This window comes from Myotis myotis, unplaced genomic scaffold, assembly GCF_014108235.1.
Source record: "Myotis myotis isolate mMyoMyo1 unplaced genomic scaffold, mMyoMyo1.p scaffold_m19_p_1, whole genome shotgun sequence".
In the NCBI taxonomy this organism is placed as follows: Eukaryota; Metazoa; Chordata; class Mammalia; order Chiroptera; family Vespertilionidae; genus Myotis; species Myotis myotis.
The window spans coordinates 131,085,450-131,107,119 of NW_023416313.1; the positions used below are offsets into that span (position 1 = coordinate 131,085,450).

Genomic DNA, 21,670 nt, shown 5'->3' on the forward strand with positions numbered 1-21,670 from the left:
GATTGAAATTAAGAACCAAAAATATGAATAAAGGGGTGCTGGCTGTCCCACAAACAACTGAGAAAAAAAAAATTATTCTCAGAGTTTGTGCCATTCAATACTGTACCAGATAAATCTGACATGTCTCTATAGATAAGAAAACTAAAAGCCCCCAAGGTCTTATATCTTGTCCAGAGCATCAACTCAGAGAAGGTGATTAAAAACACAGATCTAGTCAATCATCATCTACTTTAGGCTTTCTCAATTTGACATTGTGAACTGGATAATTCTTTGCTGTGGGAGAATGGGGGCTGTCCTGTGCATTGTAGGATGTTTTTGTGCGACCTTGACCTCTACCCACTAGATGCCTGTTGAGAACCACTGACTAGCTGAAGATCTTAAAACAGCACTCCCAATTCTTAAAATAGCATCATACTAAACCAGCGGTTCTCAACCTGTGGGTCGCGACCCCTTTGGCGGTCAAACGACCCTTTCACAGGGGTCGCCTAAGACCATCCTGCATATCAGATATTTACATTACGATTCATAACAGTAGCAACATTACAGTTATGAAGTAGCAACGAAAATAATTTTATGGTTGGGTCATAACATGAGGAACTGTATTTAAAGGGCCAGAAGGTTGAGAACCACTGTACTAAACACTAAGATTACTGAATTTGTTCAGTCATTTAATAAACATTTTACTTAGCACTTACTATGTGCTAGGCACTACTCCAGGTGCTGGAACTTACCAGTGAATAAGACAGACATGATTCCTACCTTCGTGAAGCCTAACAGTGTGGTGTAAGAAGACAGAATAAACAATTCAACAAAAAAACTTACAATCTTTTAAATAATAATTGTAATCAGCGGTATGAAGAAAAATAATAAGGCACTAAGATGGAGAGTTATGAGAAGCCTGCTTTATACTTTAAGTAGAGGGGGTTAGGGACAGTCTCTCTAAGAAAGTGAGATCTAAGTTATGACCCAAAAGATGACAAAAGGTTGAGAAGAGCCATGGAGAGAGCATTCACAGCAGAAGCAATAGCAAGATCAGAGAGGCTCTGAGGCGAGAGAGTTATATGTTACTGGAACTAAAAGAAGGCCATTGAGGTTGCTCACAAGAAATTGCATGAAATGAGATATGAGAGGTAGAGAGGGCTAAGTAATAACAGACTCTGCTGACATGGTAAGAACTCTGGGTTTTAAGTGTGTAGAGGGAAACTGCTGGTAAAGGACTCAGGGCTCTTTATAAATCTACTTTGTTGCTTGCCTCTCTAGTTTTATCTGCAGCTGCTTGACTAGATTCGTCTTTCTTCTCTGCCTTGAAGACTCAGATTAGTCTCTAAAATAAACACCACTTTTACAGGAAACTTATCCTGACATACCAAGACTAGATTAAATGTCTCTTCTATCTACGCCCTATATTGCTTTTACACATGTATTCCAATTGCCTATTTACTCCTCTGTCTGAGTTAGACTCCAGGAGAGCATGGACTATCTTTTCATCTTTATACCCCATGGGTCTGACATAAGAGTTTGTATTCAGTGAATACTATGAAGCTGTTAGGGAAGATATTTCTTGGTTCATCAGTCTAGCTTAAGTACCCTCTCCCCTCTCATGAGCCCATAATGTTCTCTGCATAGCTCTATTAGTGCATTTACAACATTGTATTCGAATTAGCACTAGATATGGACCACTTTGTATACTTTGTACCACTTCTCCTAAACATGCCTGCACATAGGCCTCACAAAAACGTTAAATGATAAATAAGGTTTCTATCCAGAAAGCAAGAGAATCACTAATAAAGGCTAGCTTCTTTTGCTGTAAGAGCGGAAAAGATCCACTGAACCAAGAAAACCAGTCAGACAGGAAGGACTCTGGTTTTCAGCAATGTGACGTCCATCCATACTACCACAATTAGTAAATATTTTCCCCAGCAAAAAGTAAATATTAAGGATTCAATGTTATAAATAAAAAGTAGATAATAAAAATTAAGCTTTGCTAGCATCTCTATTACATTTTTATTTAATTAAATATATTGGGTAACATTGGTTAATAAGAACATGTTTCAATTAATACATTTTTATATGCAGTGTCTCATTTAACCTTATCAGTAGGAGCCAAAGAGGAGGAAGAATTTTCTCAATGTTACAATAAAATTTGAACTTGGAATAACTATTATATGATTAATATGATATAAACTTAAAGAGAATTTGGAAATCAATTCTATTTGATGGCCTTCACATTAATATTTTCGTTTAGGAGAAATAAATTCTCATGTTTCTTCATTTTTAAATATTATTGGCAGAGAACTCAGGCTTACAACTGGATTCTAAAAAAATAAGATACCTAGAGAAAATGACACAATGAAGACTTTTGTAACAGCAACAGTGATGTAATGACAGTGTATGCCCAGGGATTCCTAAACCAGAGCTCTCTTGAACACTAATACCAAACCGGCAAAAGGCTATCAGCAAACTGCATGAATATTACCAATAAGCATAATAACTTAATTGATTAATAAACTTGATGGTCATTTAACCATTCTAATTAACTTACGAAATAACTTCTCTCACAAGGTAATTTTTTAGACTTATATTTTATATTTTTTAATTTTAAAATTTAATTATATATGTTGTTTATAATTTATGTGCTTATGGCACGCCAACCTAACATAATAGTATTAAGAGTACCTGCTCATTTGTATCATTTATCAAAGTTATTTTTGGTTAGAACTTGTATGCATATGTGCATAACCCATGAACACAGATAATAGTGTGGTAAAGGCCTGGGGCGGGGGCGGGCAAGAAGGAGTTAAGGGGGGGGGGGGGGATATCTACATCTATAATAATTTCAACATTAAAGATTTTTTTTAAAGTTATCTTTGGTTAAACTTAATCCCCAATCACAATATTGTTAACTCACTAAGAGCCAAGCGAGAAAAATACCAACGGCTATCCAGGAATGGCAGCTCATATGTATAGGATGTTCTAGTTAAGGTAAAAAAGTTTATGTTTTTATGACAGAGCAAGCAGGCACTGGTCAACATTTTTAACCCCTGAAGTAAATCAACAACCTCAAGCTCTTGCTAGGATTCTCAAACCCTTACCAAAAGTACACTGGTCCTCAAGTGAGATTCTGGAGATCTGAAAAGAAATCTTCCACATGTTTCCAATAGGGTACATGCCATTTCAATATGGTGATGGGAAAAGTCTGATAGAAGCATCTGTAATAATAATAATGATGAAAAACCACAAAGACAATACTTCAAGCCTATTAGAGAAAAAAAACATTATATTTCTAATGTGTGTAACAATTTTAAAACTGTCAGTATAAAAAAACAAAAGCTAGTCTTTTAGTTTAACAGTCCTCATCAATAGACATCTTTTGTGTTTTGCCATAAAAATCTTTTCTAAAAGCTTCAATATATTTAATATTTTTCGTTTTAGATAGATATATGGAAATTAATAACAAAGCCCTTTCTAAATGTATTATTAAATGTCACAAATTTAAACACATCACATATATAGCTTACATTCTCTAAATTATTTTGTTTTGGTTTAAATAGCATTTATTTTTAATATTCTGACTACAAAAGACTTATTGTATAAAATTTATAAACACAACACATTACCACAACAATTTGGTAGTATTTATTCTCCCAATCTTTTTCTATGCATATTTTCTAAACCAAATAGATTCAGACATATCACATCATTTGTTATCTTGGTTGTTTTGACTAACATGAATATTTTTCCATGTAAATTCTGATTCTATTGGGTATAGTGCCAAATACATCAAAGCTGTTAATTGTGCTGTTCAATTCTGTATATACTAGAGGCCCGGTGCACGAAAATTTGTGCACTCGGGGGGGAGGGGGGGTCCCTCAGCCCGGCCTGTGCCCTCTCAGTCTGGGACCCCTCAGGGGATGACCACCTGCTGGCTTAGGTCCACTCCCCGGGGGACTGGGCCTAAGATGGCAATCAGACATCCCTCTGGCAGTCCAGCAGCCCTCAGGGGATGTCCACTTGCCAGCGGGGAGCAGGCCTAAACTGCAGTGGGACATCCTTAGCGCTGCTGAGGAGGCAGGAGAGGATCCCACCACCACCGCTGTACTGGCAGCCATCAGCCTGGCTTGTGGCTGAGCAGAGCTCCTCCCATGTGAGACACCCTGACCACTAGAGGGCAGCTTCTGCATTGAGCGTCTGCCCCCGGTGGTCAGTGTGTGTCATAGTGATCAGTCATTCCCAGTCCTTCTGCTGTTAGGGTCAGTTTGCATATTACCTGTTTACTATATAGGATAGAGGCCTGGTGCATGCGTGGGGGCTGGCTGGTTTGCCCTGAAAGGTGTCCAGGATCAGGGTGGGGGTCCCGCTGGGGTGCCTGGCCAGCCTGGGTGAGTGATGGGTGTTTGCAGGCTGGTCACACCCCCTTCAGGGTGGGGGTCCCTACTGGGGTACCTGGCCAGCCTGGGTGAGGGGCTGAGGTCTGTTTTCAGGCTGGCCAAGCCCCCTGGCGATGGAAGCTCCCAGCCTCTCCTTTTTTTCTTTATTCTGGTATTTATTTACCTTCTATAATTGAAACTTTGTTGCCTTCAGTGGAGCTCAGAGCCCTCTGCCAAGCCTCCTGCTTGCTCCAGCTCCACGGCCATGGCCCACTGAAAACAGGGATCTGGGGTTTATTTATCTTCTATAATTGAAACTTTGTTGCCTTCAGTGGAGCTCAGAGCTGGCTGTGGGAAGCTTGGCTTCCTCTATCACTGGAGCAACCAAGCCTTCTGCTCGCTCCAGCTCATTGGCTGCCAGCCACCATCTTGGTTGGGTTAATTTGCATATAGTCACTCTGGCTGGTGGGCGTGGCTTAAGGCATAGCGAAGGTATGGTCAATTTGCATGTTTGTCTTTTATTAGATTAGATTTCTTTTGTCAATTGTTTCTTTATATACTTTGAAGCTACATTATTAGATGTATACTGATTCAGGAAGTAACAATTTCATGTTAAAATGACCTCTTCATCACTATCAACTAACCTTCTTTATTAGTTTTTTTAAAAATATGTTTTTATTGATTTTAGAGCGAAAGGAAAGGGGCGGGGGTAAGAGAGAAACACTGATGTAATTGGCTGCCTCCTGCTCCCCCCTACTGGGGATCGAGCCCACAACTGAGCATGTCCACGATGGGAAATCAAACTAGTGACCTTTTGGTACATGGGACTACACTCAGCTAATTGAGCCACACAGGCCAGGGCCAACTAACCTTCTTTATTTCTAATACAGCTTCATCCCTTAAAGCAGGGGTCCTCAAACTATGGTCCGCAGGCCACATGCAAATACAAACATTGTATTTGTTCCCATTTTGTTTTTTTACTTCAAAATAAGATATGTGCAGTGTGCATAGGAATTTGTTCATAGTGTTTTTTTAACACATTGTTTGCGGGTAGTTTTTATCGCGCGCTAACAGGTGGCACGGGCCATTTTTGCTAATTTTTTGCGCAAATGGCAACATTCAGTAAAATTACAATAACTTTAGTTTTACATATTTTTTTTCAGTGAAACTTTTTGTGATTTACTATAAAATTTATACTGAATTATTTTTCTTAGAATCGCACTGAATGCATGGCGAGGCAGAGAATTGTGTGAAGGGATGACTCTACGCAGTTGAATAGATTACCATTATACCTGGAAGTACATACATAATTCACCATTGTATGTGTTAGAGACCCAAATTTTGTCCTTTGGAATTCGTATATCTGCATATTAGCATCCCTTTAGAGCAATAAAAAAGTATAAAAATAAATGTATACGTTACCTGCATTCTACCGCTAGTCTATAAAAAACGTATTAATACGTGTCCCGCGTTCTACTACTAGTCAACGTAAAACGTATAAATACGTTTCCCGCATACAATGTGTTAAACTATAGTCCGGCCCTCCAATGGTCTAAGGGACAGTGAACTGGCCCCCTGTTTAAAAAGTTTGAGGACCCCTGCCTTAAAGGCTACTTTGTCTGATAATAATGAAACCAGGTGTCTTTTTAAAAAGTGCTTCCATGGTATATTTCCCCCATCTTTCTAGCTTAGTCTTTCTGATTTTTATAAAGGGGTGGGCAAAATAGGATTACCGTTATACAAATAAATAATACAATAATAAATAAATAATACAAAAAAAACCCCGCTCTTTCTCATATTCTAACTGTAAACCTACTTTTGCCCAACCTTGTATTTAAGAGTATGTCTCTTATAGGTAGCATATAGTGGTGGTGGTGTATTTTTTTTTTTAAGCAAATGCCTTTTTTAATATATATATATATTTTTATTGATTTCAGACAGGAAGGGAGAGGGAGAGATAGAAGCATCAATGATGCGAGAGAATCACTGATCACCTGCCACCTGAACGCCCCACAGTGGGAATCGAGCCCGCAACCAGGACATGTGCCCTGACCAGGAATCAAACAGTGACCTCCTGGTTCATAGGTCAACCACTGAGCCAAACCGGCCAGGCTATTATTTGTTTTCTATTTTGCTCACCTGTTTAATGTTCCTTTTTACCCCCTTCTTGCCTTCCTTTGTATAAATCAAATATTTCTTAATTATTTGACTTTTTCTAGCATCTGTAACAAAAACTTTAAATTTGTCTATTAAAAATAATTCAAATAATTCAGCACTAACCTTTAAACAATGCAGTGTATCATTTTTTGTGAACATCTTAAATTTAGTTAGTTCTCCGATAAAACGAACAGTTTTATTCTTTGTTTCAATATTGATCTGGTCCTTTTTTCGTACCTACAAATTAAAAGAGATACTGCTTAGCTAATTAACACTTTGAAATCTCTGGTAAGAACTGTTATTTTAACGAGACTGAACTCACTCTAAATATCTTAAGTAAATTTGGTATAATTTCCTGCTATATTCAAATTGTTTTACATTAAGGCAAAATAAGCTTTGTATAACACCAGTGCCAGGATGTGCTTTGCAAAAGCAGTTCCATAGTCAAACAATGCATTTTATAAGGCTAAAAGGATCACAAAATAAGAAATCTGTTTAACTTAATTAAATGTTTCTCAAATTTATTTGGCAACATAAATCCCCCTTTTGAAATGTTAACAATGACTAGTTAAGATTCCATTATATTACTATCATAAGGAACACACTTTAGGAGATGCTGCTTTATAAATATTGAACACCAAAAGCTCATTTAAGCAAAAATATTATTAAGGCTCAGTTACTGTATTATAGTGACAAACTATATATTGCATTTTTTATTATAAATTCATTATAATGAAATTTCCAATATAATAACTATTCTCTTTTATCAGCAGTCACAGCCATATATTAAAGTTCAAGTCCTTTGCAAATATAAACTCCTACTTAGGCACACATTTGAAGAAATACTGAATATGACAAAATCCTATTACAGCAATACAATGTGAACAGACACCTCAAGATAAATGTAATTGGATTTAACCTCAGAATTACATTTTCATCAGAAAACCAAACCTAGTTTGGTTTCTGGTTTCTAGTTTCTAATACTAAACAAAATTATACTGAATAAAATTGACTGTTTTAGCCTTGCAATTTAGAAAAGAGTACAGCCTTCATAAAAACCCTTTCACAAATACATCAGATCTAATTATTAATTTTTCTTACTTTGTGAACTCCTAGGATAGATTACAAATGTGGATCCTGAGCAAGATTTGCTGGGTTTAAATCCAAGTTCCATAATTTACTAGCTGTTATTTAAATTCTATGCCTCAATTTCCTCATTTGTGTAATGGAAATAATAAAAATAACTTGCCTAGTAGGGGTGTTGTGAGTCTTAAGTGAATTGGTACATGTACAGCACACGCAAAAGTACTTACAAAGACCAAGAAGAGTCCAATAACTATTAGCTACTATTAATTTTATCTATATTTGTATATTTTTATCACTAATACATGGACATTAAATGTTTACTGAGTAAACAAATAAAAATGCTTAATGTTTATGCATATATTGCAGAAATGAAAGAACAAAATATCTATGGTCAGAACATCTCAGCCTTTATGGTCACTCTATGCCATTTTTTGAGGGTATATGATCTTAGACAATTCACATAAACCCTCTGAACCCGTTGGTTCACTTGGTAAAATAGGGATAAAAATAAGGATGACAACGATGATGGTGGCGGTAATGATAACTACACTTCACTTGATAATAAGCAAGTAATATACAGGACAAAAGATTATACAACCTTTAAAATGATGTATAAGAAGTGTTTTAAATGACACTGTAAAATGTTTCTGCGTGAGAAATAAAGAATGGAAAATTGTACATACAATATAAATTCATCCATGAAAAACTACGGAGAAATAAAGGTAAAGAAAATATACTAAAATATTACTGGGATTCGCTTTTAAGTGATGAAATTATGTGGTTTTTCTGCCTTCTTTCTACTTTATATGTTTATATTTTCTAATCATGAACACTGAGCATGTGTTTATTTTAGAGTTAAAACAATATAGAAATAAAAAAAGGGTAAAAAAGCATTTCAAAAATGATACACTGATATTTATGGGGAGTAGGGCTGGGAAATACATATATGTTTTTAAAAATCTCCTTGGGTGATTCTGGATGCGCAAGCTTTTAACAACTGCAGTGGAATATCATACAATTTTAAGTATTACTGAGCATTACAGCTTTCAAAACATGTAACAGTGTATTTTCCACAATTACTCTTAAACATTATTGAGGTTAAGGAGATACAATCTCACTAACATAACAAAATTATAGAATTTTTAAATGAAGTATTAGAAATCAATGATCTCATTCCCTCATTTTCAGATGAAAAAAAAGGCTTTTCAAAAGACTGTCACTTATAAAAAAAGACTAACTCATTCTGAATCCTCATTCAGTATTTTCCAGTCTCATTTGTTGACTCCTTTAGATCAAAAGGTATGTCAAAACACTTCTGCAAAAGTACGTACAGATGAATTAACAACGTTTAATTTTGATATATACTTTAGTTTAATGTCGCATAAAATTTTACTTATATAATTAATCATCTTTAGCAAAAATGGTGCTTACAGCTTATTTATTGACAGCTAAAACTGAGATTGAGTAACTAAATTCATATGCAATATTAATAAAAACTCTTCAGATATGTCAACATATAAAAAGAATTTCCAAGGCCTATCATTCATTATTCCCCTATAGAAAGAATACTCGCACCCCTAAACGTCATCTTAAGTAGACATAATACTTTCTATTCACCATAACTTGCTCATTTTGTTTTATATCAACTTTATTTTTGTAATCACTCAAGTAATTTTTTGGAAAATCTACTATAGGCTAAACACTAAGTAGGCACTAAATCTATAAGTACATTTTCCTTTTAAAAAAACATTTATTCTGTGGACCACTAATCTACAAAGTAAGATAGGCAAGACTCTTGATCTACTAGGGCAGGGGTGGGCAAACTTTTTGACTCGAGGGCCACAATGGGTTCTTAAACTGGACCGGAGGGCTGGAACAAAAGCATGGATGGAGTGTTTGTATGAACTAATATAAATTCAAAGTAAACATCATTACATAAAAGGGTACAGTCTTTTTTTTCAATAGTTTTATTCATTTCAAACGGGCCCCTTCCGGCCCACGGGCCGTAGTTTGCCCACGGCTGTACTAGGGTATGGGGTATTAGAACTTCTATTTATGTTTTTGTTTTTATATAATAATTTTCAGTGTACTTTTATATGATTTAGAAAGTACATAAAATATTTGGTACAATTGTAAAGGCATACTAATTTATAAATAAATAGGCCTATATTGGAATATGTGGTTAACTTATTTTACCGAGAGGCTTACTTAAAAAGCTAAGAGAACACTAATTTTAAAAATGTCAATCAGTTACAAACAACAGTGTGGTGATTACAGGGGTGGAGGTGGAATAGGGTATAGGGGAGATTAATGGTGATGGGAAAAAATTTAAATTTTTAAAAAATGTCAATCAGTGAGGCTGATATGTTTATATTTATGTAAAAGTTGTCCCCTCGTTATCAAAGAAGTAGACTCTGCTAAAAATTTAGAGAATTAGAAAAGAAAAAATATTTCTCACTATTCAAAGACAGTCACTGCTAACATACTGATAATACATTTTAACGTAACTGTAAGTTTATTATGTGTAAGATTTTATAGCTTGCTTCCCCCCCCCCCCCCCAAAGTGCTTTCTCTATGAGATGAAAACTTTTTGGTAAATACCACTTTCAATGGCTCTATATCATTTTCTTAATCCATTGTTTGGCTTTCATGTTATTTTCTGTTTTCTTTTTCCTATTACCATTCATAATGTGAATACAGCGTTGGGGGTATATAGAATTTTTAGGACAGATTCCCAGAGTTGTCCAATGTATGAATGCCTTTCAGGATTTTGAAACATATTGCCAAATTCATTCTCCAAATTTCTATCATAGTATATGTGAATGGTTTCATTTCTATTAGCTTTACTACTCTACTAGTCAAATTAGCAAATCTGTTGTTTTAACTAGAATTCTAGAATTTCTTTGACTACTATATGTTTTTCATACAGTTTTGCTAACCAGCTTTATTTCTCAGGTGAGTTTCTTAAGCTAGGTCAAATAAAATCAGATGTGATAATACGATGGAGCTAGGTAGAAGGCAGAGATGGGGACACCTTGTTTAAAAGCTATTATCATATTTCAAGCTCTGGAAAATGAAAAGCAGTGGCAGTGGGTATGAAAAGGAGACCATAAATTGGAGGGGGTGTTTTAGAAAATAGTATCAACGGAATTTGGTGACCACTAGCTCCTAAATGTCAGAGGGGCAAAAACAGAGGTATTTCTCTTAGTGATCAGATAAAATATATCACAAATTTACAGGGAGAATATAGAAGTTGATATAAGGAAGAGAAGGATAAAGACATTTTTTAGAAGAAATTAATGAGTTTATGAACATATTTAGCTAGACGTACATGAGAACTTACTAAGCACCAGGAGAGAGGTTCTGGCAAGAGATATGTATTGGAGGTTGCTGGGAAATAGATGTTAACTGAACCCCAGGTAAAATGTGTTCCGTCAAAAAGGAGGGTGAAGGAAGAAAGTCTGGGGAACACCAACACATAAACTCAGCTGGAAAAAAGAGCAAAGGACATTGAGAATGGTAGTCATTAAGTAAGAACTAGGAGAAAGTGGTGGCAGAGAAGAATTATTATTATAATGATATCTATGCCCCGGCACTGTGGGATCAACTTTATATGCATTATCTCATTTAATCCATAAAAAACAATGTTTTAAAAGATACAACTATTATCCCCATTTAATAGGCAAGGAAACTGGGGTTTCAAACACTTAAGTAACTTGGCCAAAGTTACAACACTATCAAGTGGTAGAGCCAGAATGACAGTTTCCTAAAAAGCAGAAGAGTCCAGCAGTTTAGAATTTGCAGAGATATTGACTAACATAAGGCAATTAGGAAGACACTGGTGATCTCTGCCAGGGTGCTATGATAGAACAAAGGATAAATGTCAGTAGAAGAGACAAGTATACTTTAAAAAACTTGAACAAGAAGGAAATGAAAGAGAATAGGGGGAGGGGATTGTTTGAGATAAGTTTACTTGTTGCTATTATTTTATTTTCATTTAAGGATATTAGTGTTAAGCATATTTATAGCCTAATAAAAAGTCATTGGCAAAGTGTGCAGATTTGGGGGTAGGGAACAAACAGATCTTGGAAAAAGGTGTTTCTTCTCTCCTCCCTTCACCCCCAAGAGCAGTGGTTACCAAAGTATATTCCTAACACTGATATTCTTCTAATAACAAAAAAATGCCAGTTCCTTAAACTCTCTTCCCAATTTTTAAAGGTGAGAGGGAAAGCATACATGAATAGAATTTTCTTAATTTTAAGTTTCTCACCAAAAGCACTAATTATGCTTGGTGTAGCAACTCACATTTTAATTTTGAATTTAGTTAAGGGTGTATGCATATAACTCAATAAAATACAATCTTACTATCTGCTAATAAAAGTTCCATATTTGTATGATGAGATTAAATATATCAACAAGAATATCATGAATTCTGATGCATCTGTCCCTGAACTAGCAGCATTTATCAAAGTGTGTTCTCTGAGCGACTACCTATTTAACCCCCTCCAGAAGGGTCACAATGCACATTACCCTATCAAAGCTTTCAGACTTCTTATAATAAAACAAAAATAAAATAATTTTACTTTCTTGATCTCAGTGCTTCCAAACTTCTTTAAACATAGAAACGTGCCATTACTTAATACTATGAAAATCTCAAATATACTTTAGCAGAAGCGGCCCAGAAAAATCTTAACTACAAATATCATATTAACAGATTAACACCTAGAACAAGAAGCCCATCACTAACACTCCTTCCTCTGAACTCAAGGCAATGACTCTCAAAGAGTCATTTGGCAATTAAACATGCAATTCCTTACAATATCGAATATATTTAGGGTTTACATTTTTATTTCTCTCTTGCTTCTGTGAGTGCTTAATCTTACTATATGCTTAATCTCCCCAACTACAGGTAAGATTCCTGACCTCGGGAATTGTTCTCTAAGTGCTCAGCAATAATGAATTGTGTAAAGCAAGTGCAATAAAAAGTGCATACTGCGCATAGCAAACAATTATTTGCATTCCAAGTAACTCACTATAAAGCTAAATTTTGCAAACACAATTTTTCCATTGGCTAACAACATAAACACTTGAATTTCACGTCTTTTCAAAGCCTACCAATGCTCACTTTCGGTCACCCCTAACATATCATTTTACTCTTTTCAGGACTATATTTGTAACTTTATCACCTCCACAAGATGACTAGGTAATATGGGTTTTGAAGAACCACTAACTGGCAGTCTGTTAAGATTCCTGGGACCAGAAAGGGAAGGAAGGTGTCTACTAACAGGTCCCTAGTACTTTACCAGGGTACTTTTTAAAGAATTCACCAAGGTAAAGATTCTTAAGGCAAGAATCAATAAAAACATGGGCTACAACAGCATTCACTGAAATCACATCCTCTGTGGAACCTCATATGCCCCAAATATTTGAACCCCCAATACCTAAACAGGCATCGTCTAGGCACTGTGCCCTGACTGGTAATGGCCAATCCTATGTTTCTTCTGGGAACACCAATGAGGCCTGCTGGCTCCCTCTTTACTTTACAAAATCAAAAAGGGCAGTACCTACAATGGAGAAATAAGAAAGCAGCAGCAGCTCAACCCCAAATTGTAATATCACTTAATCATTTCAGGCTTTGTTGAGTAAATTTATATTTAAAAAATTTAGACTTAGATTCTGAATTGTTAGGCCACTATCAGATTTCAAAAATATGCTTACCAATAATAAATCATATTCTTAAACTAAAGAATCCTCACTCAACTTTTAAGTATATGTATCTATGTAAATTATAAAATAAATGCTTAAATACATACATGAAATCTGAAATCCCCCCTCAGCATGGAACAAAGATCCTCTGCTACATCAGACATGCAGGGATGCAATGTAGCAACCAATCTTGCATAAAATGGTAGCAAATCCAACCTGCAAAAGTTATATGTGATATGTGTAAAAAGGAAGACAGAAGAAATAATTCATTAAAAAAATTTAAACTTCCTGAGATATATTCACAAATTAATGGTTAAAAAACTAATAATCATACAGACATTCTTATTTATTGCCATCATAATGAAGTACACAGAAATTCAATTTGCTTTGTGAAAGCTTATTAACAATATGGTATTTTCTACCCAGTGCTTTAATCACATATTTGCAATTTTACTTAGTATGCAATTTTGATAGAATATCAGTGAAGAAAATACTCAGGCTAAATTTTTAATCACATAATTACTAAGTAAACAAAGTTAACCTAAATAGTGCCAAGCAGAATCCTTTTAAACCATTTTCTTTACTTATCCATTGATAAGTTATTTGGAAACCTCAATGTCTAAAGTAAAAGTGTAACCAATAATCCAAAAGGCATCTAAGGGTCAAAATCATATCACAACCCACATACTAACTTACGCATTTTTATCACTATAGAACCCTCTCAGATTCTCATGCAGTGCCTATTTACTCTTACTTTAGACAATAAATGGCAAATATGTGATTACCAGTGCTGCCACCCCATTTTATTATCAGAGCACTTTCTCATCAAACTTGGATGCAGCTCCAGAATCCTGCTTAACACAACATTCCAGGCAACTACTACCAATCAAAATCAACACATCAGCTAAAATTTACTTTTCATTCCTGCCATAGACATTATTTTATACAACTTGATTTTCCAATGAATCAACATTCACCAGATTAGGCACTGAAAATGAGAAGCAACGAGAAACTAATCCTATATAATAAAGGCCTAATATGCTAAGTGCCCATTCAGCTGTTCAACCAATCAAAGTGTAATATGCTAATGATATGCTAAGGCTGCTCAACCGCTCGCTATGACATGCACTGACCACCAGGCGGCAGACGCACCGACCGGTAGGTTAGCTTGCTGCTGGGGTCTGGCCGACTGGGACTGAGCAAAACAGGCTGGACACACGCTGGAGCCCTCCTCCCATGGTCCCTCCCTGGCCAACCTCCCTCTTCTCTCCCCAGCTCTAATCATGCACCGGTGGAGTCCTCCAGCCTGGCCTGTGCTCTCTCACAATCCGGGACTCCTTTGGGGATGTCAGAGAGCCGGTTTCAGCCCAATTCTGCAGGCTAGGCCAAGGGACCCCAATGGTGCATGAATTCATGTACTGGGCTGGGCCTCTAGTAAATAAATAAATAATTAGATAAACAGCTGCACTGACAGCAGGAAGTAATGGGAGCTGACAGTGAAGGAAGCTAAAAACTATAAAAATTCAACAAAAGAGCCCCAAAATGACAACAGCCTAAAGCCACTTAGACCACAAACAAATAATCCTATGTTGTAATTATCCTGGAATCTATCACTATAGAATACTACATGAAAATGGTTTGCTCATCAAAGAAAAGTCTGAATAACATGAAAGGCTTAGAATTAGATCTCGAAAACTCCCAGCATGGACAGATGAAGCCTTAGCTGGAAGAAGGGACATAGTAAAGGAAGAAAGACTGCATATAAAATTTGAAAGGTGAATACTCTGGTTTCTCTTCATATCGCATAACACTTTTGCCTTTTACTAAAGATTTCTGTGGGGAGGAATAGTTAAAAAAAATTTGGGGGGGGAGATGGGGTCAAGAAAAGGAAAGTGCTCAAATTAATGCCTAAAAGCCTCAAAAACTTTATATTTCTTTTACCATTATAATTTATTTTAAAAATTAACATTTATTTAATTCTTACTAATCTGCCAGGTCCTGTCTTAGGCATCTAACACACATTATTTAACTTGTTCATTCTATGACGTGGACATTATTAATTACTATTTCAGAAGGGAACAGGTGTTGAAAGAAGTAAACAACATGGTGACTTTGCAGTAGGTAACTCAAAGTTAAATACATCATAAGAAACAATGAAAAATATAATCCATTATGTAAAAATCTGAATCAAAACATTTTTTTAAATATATTTTATTCATTTTTTTACAGAGAGGAAGGGAGAGGGATAGACAGTTAGAAACATCGATGACAGAGAAACATTGATCAGCTGCCTCCTGCACACTCCTACTGGAGATGTGCCCACAACCAAGGTACATGCCCTTCACCGGAATTGAACCTGGGATCCTTGAGTCCACAGGCTGACCCTCTATCCACTGAGCCAAACCGGTTAGGGCTGAATCAAAACATTTAATGGTGAATTCTAGTTAAAATGTTTTCTAAAAATTATTTTAAAAGTTTTATCAATTTATGAGGTCACATAAGTACTATTTGAGAGAATTATAACCCAAGTCTCCCAACTCCTAGCACATTGCTCTTGTCACACAAAATGCACACATGTGAGTCACATTACTCCTTGATATTACAGAAATGAGATATTATTATAAGATACTCTCATAAATATGTAATCATTTTCTGAATGTCTACTGCTGCTGCTGCAAAAAAAAAAAGCCTGAGGCAAACATTTACTTTTCTTGAATAAAGAAAATCATACTAATACCAAATTTACTTTCTAAATTTTCAAACTTTAGTGAGAATACCGTATTTTAACATATTCTATCTGTTAGAATATTAGGTTTTACTTTTTTTCATTTTCACATAATCAACTGCCAAATACAAATACAGGACTTTAAATGTATGCTTAGGTTCATTGCTTCCAACTGCCACAACTACAGATAAGAAAAATTAAAATGACTTAAAGTCATGGGATAACAAAGAGCAATGCACTAGAAGTTAGGAGACTTAGATTCTAAATCTCTCAAATAGTACTTCTGTGACCTCATAAACTGATCTGACTTCATCTACTATTGTCTCCTGCTCACTGCTCTCACCAGCCCCTCACTAATTCTCAACACAGCAGGCAAGCCCTTACCTTGGAGTCTTCACACTGGCTGTTCTCAGTTAGCTGCAGTACAGCTGTAATTCCCCAATATCTGTTCATGCTGCTTACTCCCCTAGGAAGCAAGTCAGCCCTAATAACACCTCCTCATTGAGACCCATTGTGAATGCTCCCTTGAAACTGTAAATCCACCCAACCCAATCCCAGTACCCCGCACTGTTTTTTAAAAATAAAACTTATCACCTTCTAACATCCTATCTAATAAAAGAGAAACATGGTAATTGGTGTACGAACGCTACCCTTCCCACTGGCTAATCAGGGTGATATGCAAATTAACTGCCAGCCAAGATGGCGGCCGGCAGCCAGGCAGCTTGAAACTAACATGAGGCTTGCTTGCTTCAGTGACGGAGGAAACCAACGTTCCCCGCCTGCCGCTGCAGGCCTCTGAGCTGCAACTCTAAGCAACTATGTAACAAATATAGAAGCTAAACAAAACCCCAGAAACCTGCTTTAGTCCAACGGGCTTCAGCCAGCAGGATCCCAACATTGTAAGCAAAGGCCAGAAACCTACTTTCAGCAGGGGAGGCCTAAGAGCTGGAGCCAAGCCTCAAAGCTAAAGCTGGCCCAGAATAAAAAAAAAAAAGAAAAAGAAAAAAAGGAACGGTTGGGAGCTTCAGTCACCCCCAGCCTGAAAACAGCCCTCAGCCCGTCACCCAGACTGGCCAGGCACCCCAGTGGGGACCCCCACCCTGAAGGGTGTGTGACCAGCTGCAAACAGCCATCATCCCCTCACCCAGGCTGGCCAGGCACCCCAGTGGGGACCCCCACCCTGATTCAGGACACACTTCAGGGCAAACCAGCCAGCACCCACCCATGCACCAGGCCTCTACCCTATATAGTAAAAGGGTAACATGCCTCCCAGCACTGGGATCAGCGGAGCCGTGAGGCCTCCCAGCACCGGGATCAGCGTGACAGGGGGCAGCGCTCAAACCCCCTGATCGCCCTGCGGCTTTGTGTGTGACAGGGGGTAGGGCCACAACCTCCCTATCCACCCTACTCTGTTCGTGACACGGGAAGGCACCCCAACCCCCTGATCAGTCCTGCTCTGTGCCTGATTGGGGGGAGCTCCCCAACCCCCTGATCGGCCCTGCTCTGTGTGTGACAGGGTGTGGCGCCCCAACCCCCTCCTCCCCCCATGGGCCCTGCTCTGTGTGTGACGGGGTAGAGCCATAACCTCCCCATTGGCCCTGCCCTGAGTGTGACAGTGGCGGTGCCCCAACCCCCTGATCGGCCCTGCTCTGTTGGTGATAGAGGTCAGCGCCCCAACCCCAATGGGCCCTGCTCTGTGCATGACAGGGGGCAGCGCCCCAACCCCGATTGGCCCTGCTCTGTGCGTGCCAGGGGGCAGCGCCCCAACCCCGATTGGCCCTGCTCTGTGCGTGACAGGGTACAGAGCCCCAACCCCCCTGATGAGCCCTGCTCTGTGACAGGGGGCAGTGCCCCAACCCCGATTGGCCCTGCTCTGTGCGTGACAGGGGGCAGTGCCCCAACCTCCCCATCGGCCCTGCTCTGAGCCCAACCAGGGGCTGCACCTAGGGACTGGGCCTGCCCTCTGCCACCCGGGAGCAGGCCTAAGCCAGCAGGTCGTTATCTCCCGAGGGGTCCCAGACTGCGAGAGGGCACAGGCCGGGCTGAGGGACCTCCCCTCCCCCCCGAGTGCACAAATTTTTGTGCACCGGGCCTCTAGTTTATATATATATATAAAAGCCTAAGCAATCGCTCAACCGGTACCTATGACACGCACTGACCTGTGGGGACAGACCCTCAACACACAGGCATGAAAACATGGAACAGACTGATGAATCTCAAAGGGAAAGGTGGGGAGAGGGGGCGGGAAGAGATTAACCAAAGATCTTATATACATACTAGAGGCCCAGTACAGGGATTCATATACCGGTGGGGTCCCTCAGCCTGGCCTGCGGGGATCTGGCCGAACCCATACACTGGGCCTCCAACATCCCCTGAGGGGTCCCAGATTGCGAGAGGGCACAGACCAGGCCAAGGGACCCCACTGGCACACAGGGCCTGTAGTATTACATAATTTACTTACTTGTTATGTTTATTGTTATCTTGTTTGTCACCCTTCCCCATTAGAATGTAAGCTCCATGGGAGACAGTTCATTAGCTCTCAAAACAGTGCCTAGATCAGTGATGGCGAACCTTTTGAGCTCGGCGTGTCAGCATTTTGAAAAACCCTAAATTAACTCTGGTGCCGTGTCACACATAGAAATTTTTTTATATTTGCAACCATAGTAAAACAAAGACTTACGTTTTTGATATTTATTTTATACTAGAGGCCCGGTGCACAAAAATTTGTGCACTTGGGGGGGAGGGGGAGGGTCCCTCAGCCCAGCCTGTGCCCTCTCACAGTCTGGGACCCCTCAGGAGATAACAACCTGCTGGCTTAGGCCTGCTCCCGGGTGGCAAGGGCAGGCCTAATCCCTAGGTGCAGCCCCTGGTCGGGCTCAGAGCAGGGCCGATTGGGGAGTTGGGGCGCCGCCCCCTGTCATGCACAGAGCAGGGCGGATCGGGAGGTTGCGATTTCACCCTCAGTCATGCTCAGGGTAGGGCTGAATGGGGGGTTGGGGCACCGCCCCCTGTCACACTCAAGGCAGGGTCGATGGGGAGGTTGCGGCGCCACCCCGTCACGCAGAGAGCATGGCCAATCAGGGGGTTGGGGCACTGTACCCTGTCACGCACAGAGCAGGGCCAATCAGGGGGTTGGGGAGCTCCCCCCTGTCACGCACAGAGCAGGGCCCATCAGGGGGTTGGGGAGCCCCCCCGTGTCACTCACAGAGTAGGGCCGATAGGGGAGTTGGGGCACTGCCCCCTGTCACGCACAGAGCAGGGCCCATCAGGGGGGTTGGGGCTCCGTACCCTGTCATGCACAGAGCAGGGCCCATCAGGGGATTGAGGAGCTCCCCCCTGTCACTCACAGAGTAGGGCCGATAGGGGAGTTGGGGCACCGCCCCCTGTCACACACAGAGCAGGACCGATCAGGGGGTTGGGGCGCTGCCCTCTATCACCCACAGAGCAGGGCCGATCAGGGGGTTGGGGCGCCACCACTCTCACACTCAGGGCAGGGCCGATGGGGAGGTTATGGCTCTACCCCATCACACACAGAGCAGGGCCCGTGGGGTGGGGGGGTTGGGGCGCCACACCCTGTCACACACAGAGCCGCAGGGCAATCAGGGGGTTGGGGAGATCCCCCCTATGAGGCACAGAGCAGGGCCGATCAGGGGGTTGGGGCGCCTTCCCCTGTCAAGAACAGAGCAGGGCCGATAGGGAGGTTGTGGCCCCGCCCCCTGTCACACACAGAGCCACAGGGCGATCAGGCGGTTTGGGCGCTGCCCCCTGTCACGCTGATCCCGGTGCCAGGAGTCCTCACAGCTCCGCTGATCCCAGTGCTGGGAGGCATATTACCCTTTTACTATATAGGGTAGAGGCCTGGTGCATGGGTGGGGGCTCGCTGGTTTGCCATGAAGGGTGTCCTGGATCAGGGTGGGGGTCCCCACTGGGGTGCCTGGCCAGCCTGGGTGAGGGGATGATGGCTGTTTGCAGCTGGTCACACACCCTTCAGGGTGGGGGTCCCCACTGGGGTGCCTGGCCAGTCTGGGTGACGGGCTGAGGGCTGTTTTCAGGCTGTGACTGAAGCTCCCAACTGCTCCTTTCTTTCTTTTTTTCTTTTTTTATTCTGGGCCACCTTTAGCCTGGCTCCAGCTCTGAGGCTTCCGCTTCTGAAAGCAGGTATCTGGTTTGTTTCGGTTCTACAATCGAAACTCTGTATCAACTCCAGCTCTGAGATCCCAGCTCCCTGAAAGCTGGTTTCTGGGGTTTTTTTTAGCTTCTATTTGTTACAGTGTTTCTTAAAAGGCAGGCTGAGAGGCTGGCAAGGCAGGCGGGGAACGTTGCAGTCCTCCGTCACTGAAGCAAGCAAGCCTCATGTTCAGTTTAAGCTTCCTGGCTGCCCGCTGCCATCTTGGCTGACAGTTAATTTGCATATCGCCCCTGATTAGCCAATGGGAAGGGTAGCGGTCGTACACCAATTACCATGTTTCTCTTTTATTAGATAAGGATATTTAAATGCCATTTAACAAAGAAAAATCAACCAAAAAAATGAGTTCGCATGTCACCTCTGACACGCATGTCATAGGTTCGCCATCACTGGCCTAGATCATAGCAGGTGCTTAATAAACACTTGTTAGATAAATGAATGTCTCTGGTATCTCACAATTAAGTGTATTGTTAACTTTAGTCTATTCTTCACTATATTATAAAACTTCATCCTGTTTTTATAAGAATATTAAACTTGATCAAGTTTCATATGTTATCAAATAAAAGCTCATTTATCAAATACCTTTTATGCAATTAATGAAATAATCATAGGCCCTGACCAAGTAGCTCAGTTGGTTAGAGCGTGTGTCATCCTGATATGCCAAAGTTGCAAGTTCAATCCCTGGTCAGAGCACATACAAGAATCAACCAATAAATCAATAAATCAGTGCAACAATAAACTGATGTTTCTCTCTCTCAAAATCAATACAAAAAAAATTTTTTTAATAGAATAGTCATACAGTTCTCACTACTGATATTATATATATTAATAGGTTTCCTATTTAAATATCTTTTCATTCCTAAGGTCAATCCTCTTTGATCATTCTAAATTTATATATATATATATATATATATATATATATATATATATAGATATATATAGATATATATAGATATAGATATATATATATATATAGATATATACACATATATACATATATATATATATATATATATATATATATATTTACTGACTTTAATCCTCATGTGAGGATATGTTTTCATTGGTTTTAGAGAGAAAAGAGAAAAGATTGATGTGAGAGAAACATTGACTGCCTCCCGTACGCACTTGATCCAGGATCAAACCCACAAGCTAGGTATATGCCCTGACCTGGAATTGAAACTGCAACCTGTTGGTGTACAGATGATGATCTCACCAACTGAGCCACCGGGTCAAGACTAGATTTTTATTTTTAATATACTATTAAATATGATGTTAGTGGTTTACTTAGGATTTGTATAACAAAATTCAAAACTGAGGTTGGTCAATACTTTTAACTTCCTGGCTCTTTTTTTGTTATAAATTTTGCCTGTTTCTTCCTATTATAATATGACATGTTTTCTTTTTCATGCTCTGGAATGAACAATATAGCAGAAAAATTAC

General features: G+C 39.6%; 1 protein-coding gene and 1 pseudogene across 8 annotated transcripts in view; one reads left to right on the top strand and one right to left on the bottom strand.

Annotated features, from left to right (window-relative positions):
• UPF2 (UPF2 regulator of nonsense mediated mRNA decay) overlaps window positions 1-21,670 on the bottom strand; it is a 127,178-nt gene that overhangs the window by 38,353 nt on the left and 67,155 nt on the right. For 7 of the 8 annotated variants that reach the window (XM_036352309.1, XM_036352351.1, XM_036352292.1 and 4 more), the window contains exons 9-11: window positions 13,424-13,532; window positions 6,648-6,761; window positions 3,093-3,209 (exon numbers count right to left, since the gene is read on the bottom strand). In XM_036352309.1, the coding sequence (XP_036208202.1) occupies window positions 3,093-3,209; window positions 6,648-6,761; window positions 13,424-13,532 (340 nt within the window). The remainder of the gene's footprint in view (window positions 1-3,092; window positions 3,210-6,647; window positions 6,762-13,423; window positions 13,533-21,670) is intronic. The other variant, XM_036352333.1, reaches the window with a different exon arrangement.
• On the top strand, window positions 15,102-15,169 carry LOC118661092 (annotated as a pseudogene).